This window comes from Epinephelus moara, chromosome 8 (assembly GCF_006386435.1).
Source record: "Epinephelus moara isolate mb chromosome 8, YSFRI_EMoa_1.0, whole genome shotgun sequence".
Lineage (NCBI taxonomy): Eukaryota > Metazoa > Chordata > Actinopteri > Perciformes > Serranidae > Epinephelus > Epinephelus moara.
In genome coordinates this window covers 10,788,153-10,810,712 of record NC_065513.1, presented here as the reverse complement: position 1 = coordinate 10,810,712, position 22,560 = coordinate 10,788,153, and the positions used below count along the sequence as shown (strand labels likewise).

The 22,560-nt window shown below is 41.8% G+C and overlaps 1 protein-coding gene across 10 annotated transcripts in view; it reads right to left on the bottom strand.

Moving 5' to 3' along the window:
• arvcfb (ARVCF delta catenin family member b) overlaps positions 1-22,560 on the bottom strand; it is a 264,389-nt gene that overhangs the window by 30,466 nt on the left and 211,363 nt on the right. For 7 of the 10 annotated variants that reach the window (XM_050050471.1, XM_050050470.1, XM_050050465.1 and 4 more), the window contains 4 exons: positions 20,116-20,233; positions 19,799-19,970; positions 16,779-16,796; positions 15,129-15,200 (listed from right to left, as the gene is read on the bottom strand). In XM_050050471.1, coding sequence (XP_049906428.1) covers positions 15,129-15,200; positions 16,779-16,796; positions 19,799-19,970; positions 20,116-20,233 — 380 coding nt within the window. The remainder of the gene's footprint in view (positions 1-15,128; positions 15,201-16,778; positions 16,797-19,798; positions 19,971-20,115; positions 20,234-22,560) is intronic. The other 3 variants (XM_050050466.1, XM_050050472.1, XM_050050475.1) reach the window with 1 other exon arrangement.

Below are 22,560 nucleotides of genomic sequence, written 5' to 3'. Positions count from 1 at the left end.
CACTGAGGTCTGTTCTAAAGAGTAACTTCACCCCCAGTTCTAAGCCTGACTCCACCCACTGAATAATTTTGAAAAGTGCTAAAAAGTGGGCAAAGGGCTAAGAGGTGGGGCATGGATGTGTGAGGTGGAAGTTGATTAGAGGGTGTGAACATATTATTTGTAAAATAGAAATTTCATGACCTAGACAAGTCCCAAACGGTCAACTTTATATCACCTTTGGCCTTGCAAGGTTCAGGGCTGATTTAAAACAGTAGGTGCTGTGTTGAGACATTTTCAACCCATGGAAAACAGATTTTTTTAAATTTGGTAAGACATGTTGATACTAACACCAGCCTTGATAAGTGTCATCACATTACAGTCATATCATTTAGTTTACAGCTCAAAACCATGTGTGTGCAATATGTCTATAGTCAGTAGTCAGGTATTTGACGTTAACGCAGTGTGCATGGGGGACTAATAAGTGCGATAGTCTTGTTTAGGAGTTTAGGAGGTGCTGGCAGAAGTGAAACAAATGCATTAACGAGTATGTTTATCTCCAGTTAAGTATGCTTTTTGAGTAGTAACTCTTATACCTCTGTTATAATTGCAAACTGCGCCATGTGAGAACGCAAAGCTTGTTAGGCAAAGCCACAGTAACTAAAATGGGGCGGGGTATAGCAAATGGTCAAATGACTAATAAAGTAATTGATTCAATGTTTTGCCAAATCAAATATTCCATGCCTGATGTAAAACCAGTTTTCAGCATATGTCAAATATTGCCCTCATGAGCAGTGTATCCACTTTTCTGTTCTTAATTGATCAACCTGTGACTGGATGTGATAAGAGTCTGGTTTTGCGTCACAGTGGGGCTTTGTTGTGTTTCTTTACATCTCTTTGTTTTGTCTCTGGAGGTCCTCTTGCTTTGGCTGTTGTGCTTTTGTTTTGTCTCCCTGTGTATTAATTGCTCTAAAAGCTTTCATCTGGGTTCATTTGTTGTTTTTCCACCTGTGTGCCACAGCCTCTACACAGTCACATTCCCACCCACCCACACAGGTGACACTTCTTGTGCTTAATTAGACCTTTCCTCGGGACTGTGTGGTTGACGACAGGCCAATTGACATTTTCCTGACTTAACTGATGGAGCACCCGTTGGGGTAAAAAAAAACAGGTAATGCCCATCACAGCTCCTTCCAATTCACTGACCTGTGTGGGTGTACGGGACCTTTAAGTTGCTCTGGCTGTTTTTGCTTGGGGTCATTTTGCGAGCACCAGGAGAAGATGAGTATTTTTAGAAGCATGTCTTAATATAACCAATTGAGGAGGAAGTGGGGAGTTGAATGTTGCTGGCTACCAGCTACACACCTCAATAAGAAAAAATATGACAAAATGCGCATGGTTCCTGATTTTGGTGTTGGCTGTATGTCATCTTTAATTCCGACCAATTATAAGAGGAAAAAACATGCTGAGCTCCACCCAGCTCAGCCCCTAAGTAAGTGCGCCCTCCATCTCTGGCTAGAGTCTGTGTCTGGGATGCGTGATGACCGCCGTGATGGTGTTTGACGGCGGAGGGATTTCCTGTGTCTGGGTCGGTGTCAGCGCCCATCTCTCATTTAACGCTCCCTCTGGCCTCACCAGCCCCCCCTTTGTGAAATGGCACGCTAAAGTGTGATGGATACTCTGGATTAACTCTCGCCTTGGAGGATGACAGTCTATGCTTTTCTCCCCCATATACACACACACCAGCACACACACATAGCGGATGCTGTGGTCAATTTTCTCAGGTAATATTATCTCTCTCAGCAACACCCTGACAAACAACAGCACCTCTAATAGCCACATAATACCACCCTCGTGGTAAAGGGCACAGTGCACTGACCATCCTGTGTGTGTGAGACACTGCTTGTGCACATAAATGAGTTTGTGTGTGTGAATGTGTGTGAGAGGCTGTGTTTGTGGACAGCTGTATGAATTAGGATTTGTTTGTGTTTGTGTGTGTGTGTGTGTGTGTGTGTGTGTGTGTGTGTGTGTGTGTATATGTATGTGTGTGTGTGTGTGTGTGTGTGTGTGTGTGCTTACAGGAGTCAAATGAAAGGCAGTGAGGATGAGATGAGTTGCCCCCGCCGGCTTAAATGAACCCATCGTCAAATCAAATGCACATTAAAATCCAAAATACTATGATTATAGACCAGTCAAACAGATTGGCTGTGGATGCTGAAAAAACTCACCACCAAAAAAGCATTTCATGTCGCCCTCTTCCCACTCACTCTTCTTGCTCTCTTACATAAATAGAAGCTTACATCTTTCTCCTTAGACTGTTTATACTTCCTCTTCTTCTACTCATCTCTTTCATGTCACAGGAACGTTGTTAAAGCACTGAGACTTTGACCTTTCTGCTCTTCTGCTTACTTGCTAACAAGGAGTGTGCAAATTCGATGTCGCGTTGGATATAAGCATCAGTTAAATCCATAAAATATAATCTAAAGCATCATGCTTGCCTGATAGACAAAGTAACTGACTGATTTTATGCTCAGAGTAAAACCTCAGTGGAGGGACAGATGATTGGACCCCTGCCAGCGCTGAACTCCTCTCTGCTCCATTTGACCCTCTCCTTCGATTGTACACAAGGACAGCAGTCCTCAGGGTGCATTTAGGCCCTCCTGTTTACAACGGTCTAGACTGTTTACGACCAATATTTCATCTACTGTTTACTAGTAACAGGACAGTGGCAAATTCTAGAGGGGGGTATTTTCCCCCTTTACTAAGCCTCTGTTGTAGCTCCAGTGATGCCAGTCAGCGCGCCATTAATCTGCTTTTAATTAGATTAAAGCGTCTCTCGCAGAAACAGGAAGCAGCGCTCTTGTGCCTCGAACGGGGCCAAACAAAGGCTCCAATTGGCAAGTAAATCTCACTGCGCTTCCTCCTACTTCCCTGGAATCGTTCTTGTCTCATAATTATCACTTTGCTCCAACTGCTCAGGTTTGGGGAGATGGGGGAGGCGAATGACATGGTTAATCATCTGAAGAGCCTGATGTTGCCGGCTACTGTAGATTCCCAGCACTTTTTAGAATTCCGCAGAGCCTCGTAGGAGGAGGAACGTTGATTGGGGACACTGAGTTTTTTGGGGGTACGGAAAGTTTAAACAACTTGAGAGACAGTTGATCGCTGCTGTCGCACTGGGTGGAAGTGCTGTTAAATTTATGCACTGCCACAGAGAAGTGCTGGGAATTGGAGGCGCACCACTATCCTTTGCCAAACACAGGTGGATAAATGCTGCTATGCATCAACACACACACAAACACACATACTAATCTGCAAGGACTTCATTCCACTAATGATGTGTAGAGCAGCCACTCTCAACGAGACCTCCTAGGAATAGCATTATTATGCAAACCTCTTTGTATTTCAAACAAAACACAAGGTGGTCCCACTTAAATAAACCTCTCGCTCCCTTCATTTATTTTTTACTCCTCCTCGCCTTATTATCACTCCTTTTCATCACTGCCTGTGTGAAACGGCTCATGAGAGGATGGTGGCAAGTTGAAAGGGGGGGGGATTGCAGTAGCTAAAATGTCAGCTGCAAGCCGCTGGCTATCCACATAATTAGCCCCTTTTTTCGGTGTTGTGCTTAGTTTTATTATCAACATCAAAGCAGAGAAACTGATTGGCATGTGAGGGGTGTCTGGTTAGCTATGGCCAGCTGAGCAGGCTCAGTAACACGCTCAACAGCTGGTGTGGCAGAGCGGGATTCAGTTTTAATCTCAGGTGAGGCGGTGAGGGAGGGGTGAACATTTAGCATCTGGAGCTCTTAACATGTTGGCATATAGCATTAACACATGGCATCATACTTTAGAGACAAATACATTCACACTGTTGCCATGACGTGTTACAAGATTAACTGAGATGCTGTCAGAACTGTAGCGTTTTACACAAATCTATTTTCTAAACACATCTATATTTCTCCATGTAGTGAAAGCTACATATGTTCTTCCACCATCAACTCCAGTGTACCAGGCACAAAAAAGATGATTAGGTCCAATTACTTCCAATAGCATCTAGGAAGGACACCTTTACACTTGATCCAGATGGTATCTGCATCCAATTTATCAAAATTTGTTTGCTCTTATCCACTTATATACGTCTCCATTAGCCAGACTGGATTGCCTCCAATTTGCTTGTCCCACCATTTGATGTAAATCGGGGTCAACCCTTCTTCAGTCCAGAGGGTGGCGGCACCTGAAGCAGTTTGGTGGCTGCTAAAATGTCAGTTTATCTAGCTAGCTAACAACTAGCCATCAACTAACACAAAAACATGGTTAGGCGACTAGGACAAAAGTTCTGCTGGCCATCACAGGCACCAGCTCAATGTCACCAGCTCACCCACACAGGTCATTGTGCTGTCTCATGCAATGGTTTCACTGATCAGGGATCATTAAAGCTACACATCTACTTAATGGCCTCAGTACAACCATAAGTGTCAAAATCACTGGAGCTGCTTTTTTCCTGTTGCCTTAATGTGACACGAAGAAAGATGACTGATTTGATGTTGTTACAACTGTGGCTACTTAACAGGCTGCATACTGACATAGTTTACAGTTAGACAGATTACTTACACAACCTGAAACCATGGATGAATTCTCATCCTTTGAAAATGTGGCTAGAATGCATCTCAAATAGCTAATTTTAATCCAGGTCAAGTTCTTCTGGGCTGAATTTCCACTTGGCTTTCTAAATATCAGATACATCCACACTAATATATTTTCGTTTTAAAACATTTAACTACTGCTATGTTTACGCCTAGCGTCCACACTACTCATATTCTGCATATTCGAACCCCTAAGCTGAGACATATAAAAACACTGCTGACCCTGTTTTTGTTTGAATTGCATTTAAGTTTGGCTGTGCAGAAATGGACACTTTTGAAAACAATGATGAAGACACCCACGTTGGCTTCCTTATTGGGTCGTATCATTCGTACTGTACTTGCTTTGCAACGACTCCCAGTCTATGTTTTCCACTGTCTATACAGTTCCATCACGTTGTTGGTCCATGCGAAGGAATCCTGGTCTTACTTTTCATGACTGATCTTCTTTTACCTCTTTGTAGTATTTTCTGCAACTGAGCAACTAACCACAGAGTCGACAATCAGCCTCCTGTTTACACTGGCATGCACATGCCTAGTGTTTGTGAATGGTCATATGATCGACATTTGCAGGCATGGATTGGATGGAGATTATTTCTGAAAAGGTGCTAAAATGTTTGTGTATATGGAGACTGGTTTCATTGTAAAACAGTTTTGAAATTAAAATGCGTATTAGTAGGGATGTAGCCCTAAACACATGAAGTGAATTTATATGGGATAATAAAACATCTGTGCCTTGAATCGCAGGCCTCAACTGTCTCCTACTGCTACTTGGGACACTCCTGTGCAAAGCTGTTTAGTGCAGGGGATTGTAATACAAAGTGTTTTGGGTGGAAATTCCAGAGGATGTTTTGGTTCTAGGTTTTTGTTTATATTTACTTATCCTTTATCTAACTAGGAAGTCTCCTGAGATACAATATCTCTTAATGGTTTCTGTTTGTTTGTATCCCATTTAGCTTTGCCTCTCCATTTGAAGGTTGCAGAAGAAACAGAAATATAAAACCCAATTAGTCGCCCATCACAACTCGTGATACACTGGCCTCCTTTGCTGAGAGGAGGACAGACTTCCCTCTGGCGTGACGGCATCTAGTAAAAGAACTGTAGAGGCGATGCAACACACTGTATATTTGGCACAAGAAAGGTGTAATGCTGAGAGAAATGTAATGACTGAGGCTACACAGCAACGGAGAGTGATACAAGGCACCAGACAGTCTGGATCCAGCCCTGTGCGGAGTGGACACTATGTGCAAAAATAGCAGCTGAGAGTGAGAAAGTATGTGTGAATTTGCGTGAGCATGTGTCCGTACAAGTGTTGAATGTTTATATGCATGCTTTTTGTTTGTGTGCATGCTTTGTGTACTGTTTATGACATTCTGAGTGCAGATATTCACGAGGTAGCTTTCGCCATTTGGGGTCTCACTTTGCTGCGAAATGTGACGGCAGGAAGTGAGGAAGAGGAGGTGAAGGAGAGACGCAAATGAGTGGTATGTTTATTCTGGACAAAAGGGTTAGTGATTCACTGAAGTGGTCAACAGGCTGCAAGAACTCAAAGACCAGCGCTCACTGTCTGGGTGTTGAATTCCACAGTCATGAAAACAGAGAGCTCCTCCATAAGACCGCTGCTTGGAGTTCTGGATGGAGGGTGAATTATTCATGATATTCTGCTTTAACTTTGAGTGTAAAGTAGACGCAGAGTAGGCCAAAACTTCCCCTCCCATTGGGATTGTACAACTCAGAAGCAAACTTGGCAGCAGTTAATGACGCAAAGATGCTTTATCTTGAAAAATGGATCTGCTTGAACATATTTGCTCACTGCAGCAGGACGTTCGTCGTGCCTCAGGGCAAGGCGGTTGTTTTTCTTGCCGCAGCTTACGAGCCATAGAGATATTACAGTGAGGATTAGAAGAATCAGATTCATGCCACAGAGCCATTAAGTGAAATATTTCTCCTCCACAACAGCGGAGGAAAAACAATGAAAGTGTAGCTCCGTTTTTCCTTAATTCAATTGAGCCTCTGACTTTTCAGACTTCAAGAGCTGAGATGCATCAGAGACATAGATGATTCCGATAGCAAAACAGTCAGTGTTCATTATACTACAAATAGAGACCTCCAGTGGGATGATATCAAAGAGGGTTATACAATGCAATACATAACAGCTCGCACCAGTGTTGTTTGTCAACGCTAAGACCTCACCACAAATTAAATGCTCAGCTTGCAAGACAAAGCAGCGAGACGCGTTACACAGTTGTCGTCTTGGTAAACGCTACTGTTTTATCAATTGCTCAGAGTGTGCGAGGCGAATGGAGCACAATAAATCTCCCAGGGATGGAGAGAGCACTGAAGTGGCAGAGAGCAAGAGAAATGAGAAATGGTGAGAGTGGTGGAAGGAGAGAGAGAGAGCAAGAGGGCAAAGTCATGGAAAGCACTGATGCTTTTCAAACACAAGGCCTTTATTGCTTAGTCAGATTGCCCTTGTTGTCAGATATGACTAATTAGCACTACCTAATGCAGCTGTGATCAATCAGCCTCACTGGAAACTACAAGCAGTTTGACAAAAAGATTCATCATGGTGGGAATAAGCTCTGCCAGAGGAGACAGCATTCACCCACAAAGTTTCCAATTATTTCCTCATATTAAAAATATACTAGCTCTGCTGGCCAAGAGGTAGAAGGTGAAAGGCAATCAGGAGGTCACTTTTCTGGATTTTTTTTAAGTTGGCAATTGATGCATACTTCTGATTAATATCACTAAAATGCTGCATCGAGGGTACAGTGATATATATATACTTAGTGTGGTCACAAAGGAACCTTTCGACCCGCAACATTTGACTTTTATTACAGGACTAGCCGTGAGGGTCTAGGGATGGCAATGCTGGTTGGTCGTTCAGGCTAATAGCAGGTCTCCATTGTGCGTCGGGCTTTCTATTTCCTTGTCGGAGATTTTTTCTTTTTTAATTAATACTTACGTTTTTCAAGTGATTTCCCAAATTTGTTGTTGAGTTGTGATATGCCAATTGCTTTTGGCAAATCTGGCACTCTGCTTTCTGGGGGTTGTCGGGGCATATTTTAAAGTGCAACCACACATCTGATGACCTCTTGGGACATGTCTGCCAGCTCTGAGTGCGCTCGTTGTCAGTATCGGACTGGTGGGGGTTAGTGTTGCGTTTAAAGCCTCCCCCCAAAAAAAAACGGGGAAAAAAAGCGCCAAAGCTTCGAATTTTTGTTTTCACAATCGAATCCCGTGCCATCGAACGAAGCTTCGAAGCTTCGAAGCTTCGAATTTTTTGGGTCAGCCCTACAAAATAGCTCTGGTTCTTAAACCGGTTCTGGACAGGAGTCTTGGAACCTTGGTGCTATCTTGAGAACCTACCCGCATTTCCACCAGTTTTAGCAGAACCACTGTAATTAAGGGTGTATCATCAACAGAGGGTATTTGACAATGGAAGTAAACAGTAGTAGCAAGATGGCAGATTGCATTGATTATGTACAAGCTTTTGTTTTGTTGTTACAGATATTTGGTTTTATCCAAAAACAAGACTGGACCAGCTATCAATTAGACCAGTGCATGCTTATTTTTAACCAACAATTTCTTAATTGACTTCTCCATCATTGCCTATCTTCTCTTTTCAATCTGTAGAATATGGTTCACACAAAAAACAGCTATTTTTTTGGTTCCAATTGGGAACCAATTTTTCAGGTTCTGGACAAATTTACTTTGGTAGAAATGCTTAACAGTTCAAAATAAGGTGTGGCAACCGGAACGGACCCGTTCCATGCTGGTGGAGAAGGGGTATGTGTGGACTGTATACACTAAAAGTGTGATGACTGCACATAAACCAAAAAAAAAAAAAGCTGGACACTTGTTTTGTGCAATGTATCTATGTATGTACTGTATTTCCCATCCTTGGTCCTATTCTCCTTCAGCAGTTGCAAACACAATTTCCAAATGAACTAGCTCTTCTTTTTGCTCTCAAGAGTTTACCATCATGTTTTCTGCTGGAAACGTGCGTTTCACCAATTGTAGTGTGTCCTTATTAAACAAAAAAATACAATTGAACACTCTCTGAATTAAGATTCTCTGAACTTTCACTGAACTAAGAGTAGCCCAACCGCCTTGGTAACTCATCCTAAACCATACTTGGTTAATTTTTTCAATGTTCCAACAATCACATATTCTGGTTTGGTCAAAATAAATCCTTAATTCGGCAAGTCAGATGTGAAAGTATTCTGGCTCTACATGCTGCTTTTCTCTGCTCTCTCTCTCTCTCTCTGCCGTTGCTGGCCGGCTTTAGTCCTGTAAGGTTATCCCCACCAAATGTAGTCGGCATCTTTCTCAGTTTAATTACCTTTTCCACCAGTAGAGACTGACCTCTGGTGACACATGCTGTGCACTACAATACATTCTCAATACAGCATCTCTGTATCAGTTTAACAGTAAGATGAGCACCTGTATTTCTGACAGTATTGAAAGTCATACCTTTGGGATTTCTAAATACCTTGGTATACTGTAATACCTTGATACCGCCTCAGCCTCGTATGTATATGTTTATTTGTGTATGTTTAGTCCACAGCTGTCCATATTGTCCAATTTTAGTCTTGTTGATAAAAAATACAAAAGCGGATACTGAATTTTGAAAGTTATGACACAGGAGTCATCCTTCAGTCTGACCTCACTGATGAAATGTCTAGCTGAAGACACATATATAAGACACAACAAACAAAAAGTCATATTTACTCAACTGAAACACCTTTTACAAGCTCAGCTGTCCGTATGTGCATCTAGCTTAAAGGCCAAAGTCCGCCTTCCTCATCTGTCAAGGTCATATGATTCCCATCTTAGTATCACCAGGATCCGAGCACCTGTATTCCATTACTTTGGTTGCTGGAGCTTATTGAAAACACACCCACATCCTCAGCAAGGATGTGAGACTCTTCGCTCTGCTGCATCGTGACACCGCGCTGACAATACAGTGGAGACAGACGAGCACAGCAGATAAAGGGAGGAGCCGAGGGAAGAGATGAAGGCTGCATAAAAGGTAAAGGCTAATTAATTTGAGGCACTGTGTTTCTCTGAGGACAACCAACAACTGTTTCTGTATTCTTTCAACCTCCTCAGGTTGGAAGAAACCTCAGCAAAAGGAAGCCTATCATATTTAGTTTTCACTGAAGCTTTTTTTAACCTCCACTCTCAGAAGAAAAGGAGGTAAGAAACGCAGACACTCAGTCAACACACATCACGCCTTCTTCCCCAACCCTCCTCCCTCACCTCACCTGACCTTTCTCCAATCTAAAGGTTTACGCTGTGGTTTCAATTAACTGCTGGGAAAATGTTTCATCATCTCAGGGGCTGCCGCACTCACTGGATCTTTAATGAAATGCGTCTTTTCACACTTTTTAATTACTTTTGTTACAGCCACCCCTCTCTCGTTCTCTGCCTCTGTTCTAAAGCAGGATGAATAATGGACTTCTCCGCTGATGTATGGGTCTGCAACAGGTCCCCTTTCTGGGGCAACTGCACGGACAAAAAAACTCACTTAATCAATTAGGGTGGACAAAGTGGCCAAACAATTAAGTAGAAGGACGAATCACAACAACTGAAAGTCTGGCAAGACAAGTTAACGAAAAACACAGCATTGATTTTGGAGATATAGTCAACTGAGTGCAGAAGTGCAGGTACTGATGTTTGGTTAATAATAAATACACATTTTTTGGCTGCGTCTGCATGTATGTCTCGGTCAATGCTTGTATGACTTCAACATTCAGTCACGCTGACAACAGACTTTTAATTGAAAAGAAAGTTATTTCATTTCACAATATCTCAGGAGTCAAACTAACCATTCCTCATAACTAAATATGAACATGCTCTCTTTAGTTTCTTCTCAAACTATCACAATCTGGTGAAGGTTGGGGAAAGATAAAAGACTGTAGAGGTTAAAAGAAACCGTTGGTAAGAGGCATTAGGCCAACCACAGTCCACGGTGCTAAAAGTCAGTTGTCATCGCAGTTACAAGAAATCTATGTTGCATTTGGTAGGGTACGACCCAAAATCTGGTGCTTTTGCAGAGGTATTAATATTAATACAACACCACTTTCACTTTTGCTTTCGAGAGAGGACATTCTTTATTCACAACCTGCTTCGCCCTGCCTTAAAGTAACAGGTCCAAATCTGGGGGAATTTGATTATTCATTAATTCACTTCTTTTGCCGAGTTAGGTCAGTGGTTGTTTGGCAAGCTCATACTAAGAGACAAGGGGTCACTACCAAATAGAAATCAAGGTAGTAAAGGACATAGCCCCCTGCAAAACAGCAACAATGAAGATTTCCAAAGACAAGATCTAAAATGTGAACTTTAGAGGTGGTAGACATTTTATTTTTTGACAAAACCAGGCTAGTTGTTTCCACGCTAACTGCCTCCAAGCTGTAGCTGTGTATTACTTTACAGACATGAGAGTGGCATTGATCTTCTCATCTAAGACTCCTTATAGTGCTTGACCACATGACAGTACGGGTGAAAAGGCATCGTCACCACACCCGTTTGGACTGCATTTGGCTGTTCGAACTGGACAAAGCAACTGGATGTCAGTACAATCTCAATGTTGACACTAGAGACATACTTTTACCAGGTGTAAATGTAATCAGGTTCAATCACATCTCAATACAATCTGGATACGAGACACATTTTTATGCAAGGTGGAAAGGGGGTTTCTTTAAGGAGCTGCAGAAGTGCCTGCAAAAATGTCTGTGAGGGTTTCAAAGGAGTTGTAGTCAGTTAATGCTCCATTATGAGGATACCATTTTAGAGGAAATGCTAAATCCTTAATTATGAAAAAGGGTCAAATTTTAAGTTGTATCATTAAACATATTCATAACAATGGATCAAATGATTATATGTAATATAAAGGGGTGGCTTGTAACGACAAACCCACAGAGTCCCCCTCAGTTTTGTTGTGCATTCTAGAGTCTTTCAGTTAATTTTTGTTTTACAGCCCTCAAATCTACTATTTTGGTTCACTCCCGCTGTTCTCATCAGCTTCACTTCCAGTCACAGCAGGCAGTTGAACACTACCTGCCCAGCAACACACGTCAGACAGACACAGTTTGGGACTTGCTGGTAAACAAAGTGGAACATTTACAAAGAGACAGATATCTTTCTGAGGAGATGTGAGGAAACCAAAGCAGCTAAAAGGAGAGTAAATATTGAACGTATATTTATCAGTTTGCCACAAACACAACTCCAAATGTATGCTAATGCCACTCTGTGTCTGCTGGAAGTTTAAATAAGCGAGTGTTGCCTGTTTGTTCTTCAACTTTAAAAGGTAATATACAGCTTGTTGCTCTGTAGTCACGTAGCCATAAAATCAATTAGCACAGCTTAAAGATGTTCAAAACTCTCTCCAAAACTACTGGCTTCAAACTTCAAAACATATTCAAAACAACTGTGAAACTTGAAATACCCATCAGGCCTCGTTCTCCTGGCTTCTCTCTGTTTCTTTCCCTTTTCATACACACACATCCACACACAAACAAAAAGATTAATCATTGCCCACTGCCAGGTCCAGCCTGGTCCCGGCGTTGACCTCCCTCTGTCTGACATCAGATCAGGACCGGGATACACATGTAATCTCCCATATCTCCCTCAGCCATCGCCACCGAATGAGAGCTGCTCTCTCTATCTCCCTCTGCAAACTCTCCACAGATGACCACGGTTTGTTGTGGTGGCGAGGGTGGAGCAGGTGAACACACTCAAACATATATTTTCATAGACAAACAAACAAGGCACCCTGATGACTTTTATGGTCTCGCAGTCACCAGCACTTTCACCTCCAATGTTTCCTGAAGAGGAAAAAGTGATAAATGCGCTTTAAAAGTTAATGTGGGTTTCGCTCCACTGATTAAGCTTATTATCCATGCACCTCGCTGTTGTTATGCGCCCGTGTGTGGAGCTAATAAACGTCAAATATGATTTGTCTGTCTGCGAGCAAGAAAATGCCGAGCGCTCTCTCCGACGTGAACCCACACACACATTTCAACTGTGTTTGACATTTAGGCCTATAACGATAATTGCTTTCTCTGGATTCAAAACTCCGAAGGGTGTTGTTAGCACATTGTGTAACGTAATCGCACCACAATTGTAACCGCTATAGATTCACAGTTGCAGCATGCCAGCTTGGCTTTTACCCATGAAAACCCAGTGAGTGGAAAATATTAATTATCATCCTTGGAGCTCATCTGCTTTCCTTTACTTTAGGAGTGATAAAAAAAAAAGAGGCAAAATCGGCTTAACTTGGAAAAGCACAGCAATTAATTGTGATCTAGTTTAATGAGAGCCCACTTTGTCGTGTTAATGTGGCTAATTAACAGTCAAACAGGAAGTGGTATTGACTTTGAGTGCCTGCCACTAGACATTGATGAAGGTGCTGATGTGTAAATACCACATAAGGGTGTGTAACAAGTGCAGGCAAATTCCACAGACACCACTAGACAGATGGACAGCCTTACACACACACATGCATTTCCACAGCGGAAGGTATAATACACACTCACACACAAGCAAATACACATTCTATTACCGTCCGGATGCACTCATGTGTGCGCTGCATACTAATTTGCTTTTATGACTGTTACAACTGCCTGTCAGTGCCAAAATGCAAAAGCAAAGAGAGGATGAGTGCACATACACATGCTTAGTCACACAGGATTGCTAGAACCAGTTGCAGAGTCTGGGGACAAAACGGTGCTCTTCAAACCTTCTCGTGGTGAGATTGCCAAGTTACCATTCCCATATCCCTCATCACATTATAATACAATATTTATAGATATGGTAGATAAACAGGAAAGTATGCCACTGAGGTACACAAATCAGGAGAGGAGAGGAGACAGTTACTATTCTCTGAATATGGTCAAGAAAAGCACGCAACCTTGAACCCAACAGTAGCACATTCAGCTTTTCAAATAACAGCAAAACACCGTTTTCGATCCACCTTTGTGTGCTGCTGACATCCAATTTTTGCAACATCGTGGTGTTACAAAAATAAGTCCAATGCTGCAGATACAGCACTATGGCCTGTAGGCTCAGATAGAGTTGGGAAATATGAAGATACATCAGCAGGTTTTCTATGCCATTTATACCAAGGTAGCTGTGCCTAATCTTTCAAAGGTAGCTAACCTAAATCAATAAGCAGGCCTTCTTTATGGCAGCATTGGATTTATTAAGACCTTAGAATCAATGTGATAAAGTACCTTCATTTGTCAGGGATTTAAATCACTGGATCGGCCAAACACAGACACAGGCATTCCTATGTAGTTAGTTTATCTACTGCAATAACATTTTGCCAAATGCATTTCCAGAAAGTTCACTCTATCCTTAAATGTACATATATATATATATATATGTATACATATATATTCCAATTGGCAATTTATTGTTATTTTCATTATCAGATACCTTGACATTTTGGGAAAACATGTATTTGCTTTCTGGCAGAAAGTTAGGGTAAAGAGATTAAGATTGACACCATCCTCATGTTTGTATGGTTAATAGGAAGCTAATGCCAGTAGCTGGTCGCCTTAGCACAATGACTGAAAACAGCTAGCTTGGCTCTGTTCAAAGGAACAAAATCATCCTATGAGATCCTACTTAAATTAACTAAATAATGGCTAATGGTTGGGGGAAATAACTAAGTGTTAGATACACAGCAATGCGAACAAGGATGATTTGGCATCTAATCACATATGTCGATAATCAATGTTTGTTAAAAATGTGATATTGATGGAACGAAAGAGGCAGAACTCAACTGTGAAAGCGATGCAGCACCTGGACTGTCTACAATGTAGACACGCTTGAACTAACTTGTAAATCATGTTCACAAAAAGCAGCGGTTGGAAGCTTGTTTTAATTTAATGTTTATATAATTACATTTGCGAGATGAACTTGAAATACATTGTCCATACTTTCTACGCCATCACCCAGAGAAAAACGTTAATGGAGCAGAGCAACGATCAGCTGTAACCTTAATAAACGAGACTGGCTGGTAAACACGCTACAGCATTAAACAACTTAAAACACCTGTGTGCTGTAGAAAATAACTCTCTGCTCAGTCTGTTTCAACTCAAAAACCCTGAGCTTGGCCTGCCAGCGTCTTTCCCTGGAGCTGACAGTGAGGCGGAGAGGCTGCCCTTCACTGCTGGAGACATGAATAACAACACAGCAGAGAACACCGCCATCCCCTCACTTTGACTGTAAGGTGCTTTCAAATGAGTTAATTCATTGATTAAGGTAGATAACTTTTTAAAATAGAAAGGCTGCAGACAATTTATTATTCAAAACTATGTAAATTACATACAGTAGGCTACTTTATGTTTTTAAAAGTAGTAAGTGGTCTTGACTCCTTTCTCTCTGCCCTCTCCCGCAGGATGACATCTAAATGAAGCAAGTTATTTCCTCTGGGATATTCTCTCTCAGGAGCGAAAGTGTTAACAGAGAGAGGTTTTGCCTGACAGATGAGGCCTACCTTTTGACGGCTCTGAGCGCTTGGGCAGATCCAATGTGTCGTAGTTTTTGTCATTCTCACCGTTTTTCCTGCCTGGGTAGAGGAGAGAGGAGGGAAGATGAAGTCAGTGTCATATCCAAAAACAACTGGATTATAAAGGATGATGTTGTTGACACCAGGGTTAGACCGATATGGGTTTGGGAGGCTGATATTTTTAGATTCTTTATATTCAGTGTCTTTAAATGTAACCATTTTCATGTTTACATCATTCTTTCCATGGTATTACCTCTCCACCTCTGAACTGAAATATCGGTCTAATCCAGGTTTACAAACCCACCCACACAAAGAATGAATATTTGCATGTATACACAATACAGACAGCTAGAAGCGTGATATGTTCAAGCACACACATAAATCCCACAGTGTCTGCTGCTGGCTACAGAACACCAGCGTGTTCATAAAGATGAATTGACATATAGGCCTAAAACATACTGTATGAGCTCAAGGCCATACACACACATATAACTGCATAGACCTTCGTTCCATAACCACATACACACACTTTTCCACTGTAACTGTAATGCAGTGGAAGAGGGGAAATGGAGTGGGAAGGGTGTGGATGATTGCAACTCGGCTAATGGTCATCTCACATGCACATGGACATGCCCATGGGACAGTACAAAGATAAAGAGGTGTAAAGATGAACTAGATGAAAGTGAAATATACGGCCACTGTGGACTTGCTCCCTGCCCTACATTCAGAATACAGAACACCAGCATTGCTTTCCGAAATCACCTCAAACTAATAGTTTGGCATTTTGGGATATAGGCTATACTACTTGCTTTCTTGCTGAGAGTTAGATGATTAGATCAATATCTGCGACATCTGCGTCTAGCTTTACAGTTAATGCACAGGCAGAGGAGAGTGGTATCAATCTTCTCCTCCAACTCTCAGCAAGAAAGCCAATATGAGTATTTCCCAAAATGTCAAACTATACCTATAGGCCCAACAAATTAACTATTTCTCGGGTACAACAATGACAACCTTGCAGGGAACTCCCCCTCCAAATGTGAAGGATAGCAAATTGTGGCACCAAATCTTGGATATTGTCAGCTTCAAAACAAATATATTCTAATATCAATAATCCATATCATTCAAAGCCTCTACACACACACACAATGACACACACACGCTAACAGGGTCTGCAGCAGAGCTTGACATTCATGCTTAAACACAGCACAAAGGGACCAGTGGAGGGTTCAAGCTGGACACAGTTAGTACCAGTTTGTCAAAGCAGCTGGGATCAGTTTTATCTGGAGTCTAAAAGCTGCACACCTCACTTTAATCATAGATTCAGACTAAATAGATTTCAAGTTTTAATTTTCATTCTTGCATCTTTGACTCAGGATCAGGGAGCAACTAATTCTAACACACTGTGAGGACTGGGAGGAGTGGAGTCTAAAACATTCAGGTTGGTATGGTGAAGGAATGCATGTGGAATGAGTGAAACACCCCAATTTTCTCAAGTCCTTGAAACTTTCTCAGGTTTGGAGGACACCCAAAACTACCTCTAACTATATTCTACAGCCAGGGGGAAGGAGGAGGGGAGGGGGAGGGGAAGGAGGAAGGGGAGGAAAGCTGAAGTGAGAAGGGTTGAGGGGGGACACTCACCTTGATTAAACCATTCCTCTATAGTTAGCCAAGGAAGCAGCGGCAATGCCAAAAAACACAAAAGCAGGGAGAAGAGAGAAGAAGCATGGTGAAAAAGATGTGTGTGCGTGTGTCAAGAAGCTGTGCAATAGATGCGAACAGTTTTTCACAAAAAGAGGCTGTCTTTTACTGAATAGGGAAGGTGAAAGAGTGAGGGGGGGGGGAAACAAAATAGAGAAAGAAGAGAGTAAAGAGAAAAGGGAAGAAATACTTTTGAGATAGAAAAGGGGCTAGATGGGAAGCCATTAGCAGTCCATAGCTGTTCTCTTAAAAACGTGCTCAAAGAGTTCAGTGGGATGGCTTTTTAGAGAGAAAGGGAGAAGGAGGAAGAAGCAGTCAAATAGCCAGAAAAGTGTGAAATTTAAAAGAAAATAGGAAAAGATTTGACAATAAACTAGCAAACGAGAAAGACAGAAAAGACTAAGGCATCAGCTTTCATTGTCAGATGAGACGGCAGGATAGAGAGTCACAGTGAAACATATACATAACAACAGCACAACCTGTCAGCGTTTGTTTAAGTGCTCCATTTACATCACTGCCTGGGAAGAACAGAAATGTGTTCAAAGAGATGGAAATAACAGCCGAGAACCAGAGTGTTTATTAGCTAAAACAGAGCCTGAACTGCTGAGCGAGTGTTGGGCATAATGATATATTTAATACTGAATGTGACATTAAACTGAAGAGGAGGCCAAACTTAGCCTACTTAAGGTAACAAATTACCAAGCATATTGCCAACGGTGTTGCTTAACTATCCGCCTCCATGCTCCTTTATAGCCACGTTTAATGTTTCTGTACCTGAGCCTCCTTTTTTTCAAGAAACACCTTCAGGGTCTGCAGCAGCTAAACACATCTCATTATTCAAAGCGTGTGTGTGCATGTGTGAAAGTATTTATGTGGTTAATTGGTGCTTTTACAAATGTGTATACATGTAAGCTCCTGTGTTGTCCTGACCCCTGAACCAAAGGATTCTCTGACGAGCCGTTAGAAGTCGAGGGTCACTGGCTAGTAGTCACACCTCATTGGCTGACTGATTAATGGCGGCCATTAATGTTGTACAACGGGGAAATAACAGTGTCGTTTAGCAAACAGCCTGGGAGACTGCAGATTAAGACGTCGCTAACAACATGTGTACACGGCACATCTGTCACAGAGAGTCAATAACAACAAAAACCTCCTGACGCAGCAGACGGTGCCACGACACATGCCCGTTACAGAACACAAATGTGTCATCATAGTCTTGTATGCAAGCTAAGAGATTACTGTTTACAGTGCTGTAGCTTGTCCAGATGTAAAATATAAAGGGATAATATAAATGGTTGTTTTTAGTGAGGTTGTATGAGGTACTTATCAATAGTAAGTGCATGACCTACAGTAAATGTTGATCAGCATGCCCCCAGTTTGGAGAGAGTTTGGTGGCTTCCCTCTCTTCAGAGTCACGACTCCTTTGACAAACAGTAATTTTACCTCGCAAAGCACAGAAGTTGCTGGGCTACCAATGCCTTGTCATTTAAAAAAAAAAAATTGTGTAACTTTGATGTTTCAAAGTGTTAGTTTCGGGTTCACCAAAGTCACACAATAACTCAAACAAATTAACCAACTGAAGCAGCCATAGACCAGCAGCTCCTGTGTTGTGTACGTCAAAAAAATCACAAAGGAGTCTGGTGGCTTTAAAGAGAGAGCATACATATTGGCTACAGTTCACCATGAGAGAAGGGCTGTTCAACAGCAAGGTAAGGGAGTGAAAATATTCGAAATATAGTGTACACTTGAACTGATATAGACTGTTTTTAAGCAGAAATACCACCACAGAAGCTAAGTAATGTACTGCTGCTGAACACGGGAAGCAGCAAAACATATTTTAGCCATTTAAGGGTAATTTCATAGTTGCCGTGTGTACATGAGGGTCCGCTCTGGTCCGTGTGACGTAACGTTATCATCTACCCATGTCTGCGAGGGTCCGCACGGACCCTATGTGGATGTCCACATGCAGCCCATTTCAATGTGTAAAGTATGTCTGAGCCTTAATTCTCCAAACTGGCTTGCCAACAGCCATCTATTGTATGTAATATGCTGAATATGGATAAGTACCTCATACAACCTGATTTCAAAAGGTCCAAATTATCCCTTTCATGTGTTATTGTTGTGAATTATTAATTATTATTATTCTCTATTTGAAAGTGTTCAGTTACAACGAGCAACATTTAAGAGAACTGATAGCCGTAATTTGTTGTTTACATGAGTTGGATAAATGTCCCTGTAAGTGATGACTTTACTTACTGTTTAATGTATTTTTATGAACACTTCAAATCCTGTATAAAAAACCAAATGGTGGAACAATATGTTTGAAGTTGAGTTGTTGAATGTATTGATAAAAACATTGAAAAATTGAAAAGTTTAAAGTTTAAAGAGCTAAAATATTTGTTTTCTGGATCAATCGTCAAATGAGCAGACAGTTTAACTAATGTATGTAAATGCTAAACCTTATTTTAATGAGAATGTCGAGAGAGGAGCATTGCATTTAAGACAACCAAAGTATAAAGTCTATATGCCGTATATCTATATGCACATTAGATGTGACAGATTACTGTACAATTGTCATTGTCAAGGGGGATTTGTATGCGCCCAGCGCTCACATAAAACCAACAATGAACTGAAATACAACAAAGAAGAGGAAGGCAACAAAGGAAAGAATGGTATCTATGCAATTCAGCTGTTTGAATGACTGCTTTCACATGACAAAATAATAATAAAAGAAGGCAAAAGAAACCATGCAGCAAATGCAGCTCCTACCAATCATTTAGACAAAATGCTCTACACTTAGAAGGAACTTACAATATGAGGAACTTCTAATTAGTCTTAAGTTGCTTGTTATGCAACCAAAAATGCAATAATTTATCCTAGTTTTCTAATGTTATTATTTCATAAGGTTTTTTGTTTTTTTTTAAATGAGGCAGAAATCACATTTTGGAATTCAGTCTCACCTTTGGCCTTCTTGCCTCCGAAGCAGCCAGCGTCATCCTTTTTCTTCCTTTGTGGTCCAGCTGAACCAGGGGCCTGTAGCGCTGAGGGGTCCTGGAACTTTTCGGCCCCTGGCACCTCTTTGTGGACGTGGTAGGACAGGTTCCTCATAATACAAACACAGTTCTCCACAGACTAGGGGGAAGGAGAGACAGAGACGTTCTCATCTACAAGTACATCTGCGTGGTACTTCAATAGGATCTAAGTAACCATACTCTACAGCTATATGTGCCATTAGCATTAACTAATAATGTGTTTTAGTAGGTGGGTCATACGCTACCTTGTTGTCCATGTCTTTCTTCCCTACAGCTGACTGGAGGGCATGCAGCAGGGCGTCCACCAATCCTTCGCATTCCCTCAGTCTGCGTCGAGCCTCTGCCCCGTCTGAGCTCACATTTCTTCAGGAAAAAGCCATACACACACAGTGTTAGTAAGCATGAGAAACATGTAGAAAAGCATCCACCAGATATAACTACACTGTTGACAGAACCAGCAGAAACTGGATTCATGACACTGCTCTTCTGCAACAGCAGCTGCAATTATGGAAGTCGTTTGGCAACAGATGATTCAGATTTTAGCACGACTGTGAGGGGAGATATGTATTATTTAGAATGCTGACTTCTTGTAAGTATATGCAATACAAAATAATAAGAACTGTATTGTATTTCAAGGGTTTTATTAAAGGTTTTGTAGCTGCCAAAAGTAATGACTTTTGGCAGCTACAAAAGATTTTGGACCGTAGATAATGATCTACGGTCCAAAATCTGACTAACTGCTGAAGCAAGAGGCATCACTGGTATTACTGCTAGTGGTATAATTGTGACCACAACTTTATGCATAGTTGTGAGGTTCTTCAGTTAAAAAATTCCAATTAGTTTTGTTATTGCAATTAGAAAAAGTATTCAAGGAACAACACAGAAAAACATCTAAGACAAAAAATAAATCTCAACTGTGGGTGCGTCAAAAATCTGAGCATCATAAAAGATCTGAGTTGCTTTATTATTGTTTTTCTTTTTCGTCATTCATTCATTTCACTATGCAACATTACTATGATCTAATATTATCTAGTTTAATGACCATAATGACCCATAGGAAGACATTAACAGACTGGATGACAATCACTGGCCGATCCATGATAGTTTTAAAAGCCCAATATCAGATAACAAATACCCGTCAAACCCAACCTTGTGATTTCCTGGGTTCGTATGTGACCTGTGGCCTTTATCCTCTGTCTGCCTCAATAGTACAATGTAATAAAGCCCGACCGCTTCAGGAATAATCTTAAAAGAATGATGAATATAAATTTCATTTTTGCTACAAAGGGAAATGCCATCCGTGTTACATCAGCCAGCGCCCTGAGCACAGCTCCTCTAAGCACAGTGGCAGAGCTGGTGCAGTCTTAGCGCGGCTGTCTGACTGACTGTGAAAGGCGAGGCTTTAAAGAGGGTTAAGGGATAGCTGGGGCTCCCTGCTCCTCACCGGGGACTTCATTTATGAGGGCTTCCAACCCACATAATCCCATTAGCCGACCCCCAGTTAGTACTGGGGAAGAGTGGCAGCCTTGCGGAGGTAAGCAGAGCTGGGGTGCTTTATAGTGCTGTGTAGTCTGAAACACATATCACATCCAACACTGCTATATGATGTTTTTGTCACAACTTCAAAGCCATATTGCTTTGTATTTGAATAACATTAGAATAATCCTTGTGTGCTCACTGATTATTCTTTTAAAGGTTCTGTATGTAACATTCAGAGCATTAATATAGCAAACCAGTATATGCTATGAAAAGCTATAGTGGCGTAATGGCGTCCTGAGCAGAGAATGAAGTGTGTGTGTTGAAAGAGTTTCTCTGTTCTTTGTTGTGGTACCTGGCCCAGCTGCACATGTATTCCACTGGCAAGCTGATCGCAGCCACTCTGCATAGCGCTGAGACAGCCCTTATTGCTGACAATGCCATCCTGTCTCATGGTGACAGGCTAGCGTTGTCAGGGACGCGTAGTGCCCACCCTCTGTCAGCACCGTTGCTGTTATTAGCATGGTTTGCACTGTTAGCACTGTTAGCTGCTAGCACTGTTAGCTGCTGGTTGCAAGCACAGCCACCTCCATGTTGAGAGCCATGTATGGTCAACCTGAATCAAACTCTGAATCACAGAAATGCTTTGAAAGTCACATAGAGCTCCTTTAAAAGTCAGGATGGACGTACACTCCACCTACTGACCTACACAATGAGTAGAATTCCATACAAACAAGCACATCTCCTGCCTTACATCTTGTGTTCTTGGCCACTGTATGAGTATCTCTGCCATTTGACTATGGACACCCACAGAACCATCCTGCAGTTTGTGCTAATTAAAACTAATCTTTGGTAGAGACCAAACAGACAGCACCAGCCATCTGGACCGGCTCATAAACTAAACCCATCTGTCTTCAGCTGTCAGAAAACGGTCACCACCTCCCCTGTAAACGGATCCAGAGGAGCGGCCGCCTTGGATTTATTTGACAGGAGTGTGTTTCAGGGCAGACAGACAGAAGAGTTTTATTGTCAGCTGTTTCATTTCTAGGAGTCTTTCAGGGAGCAGTTGTCTTGGTCGAAAGGTTTATGGACAGTGCATCTGTCAGTGGTGATGTTGCGGGAAGCCGCTGTTGTCACTGGACAGGTTATCTAGTGGTGTGATATTTAGTGGGGGTTGAGGTCTAAAGGTGCTGATGGTTATTGATCTATCTGGG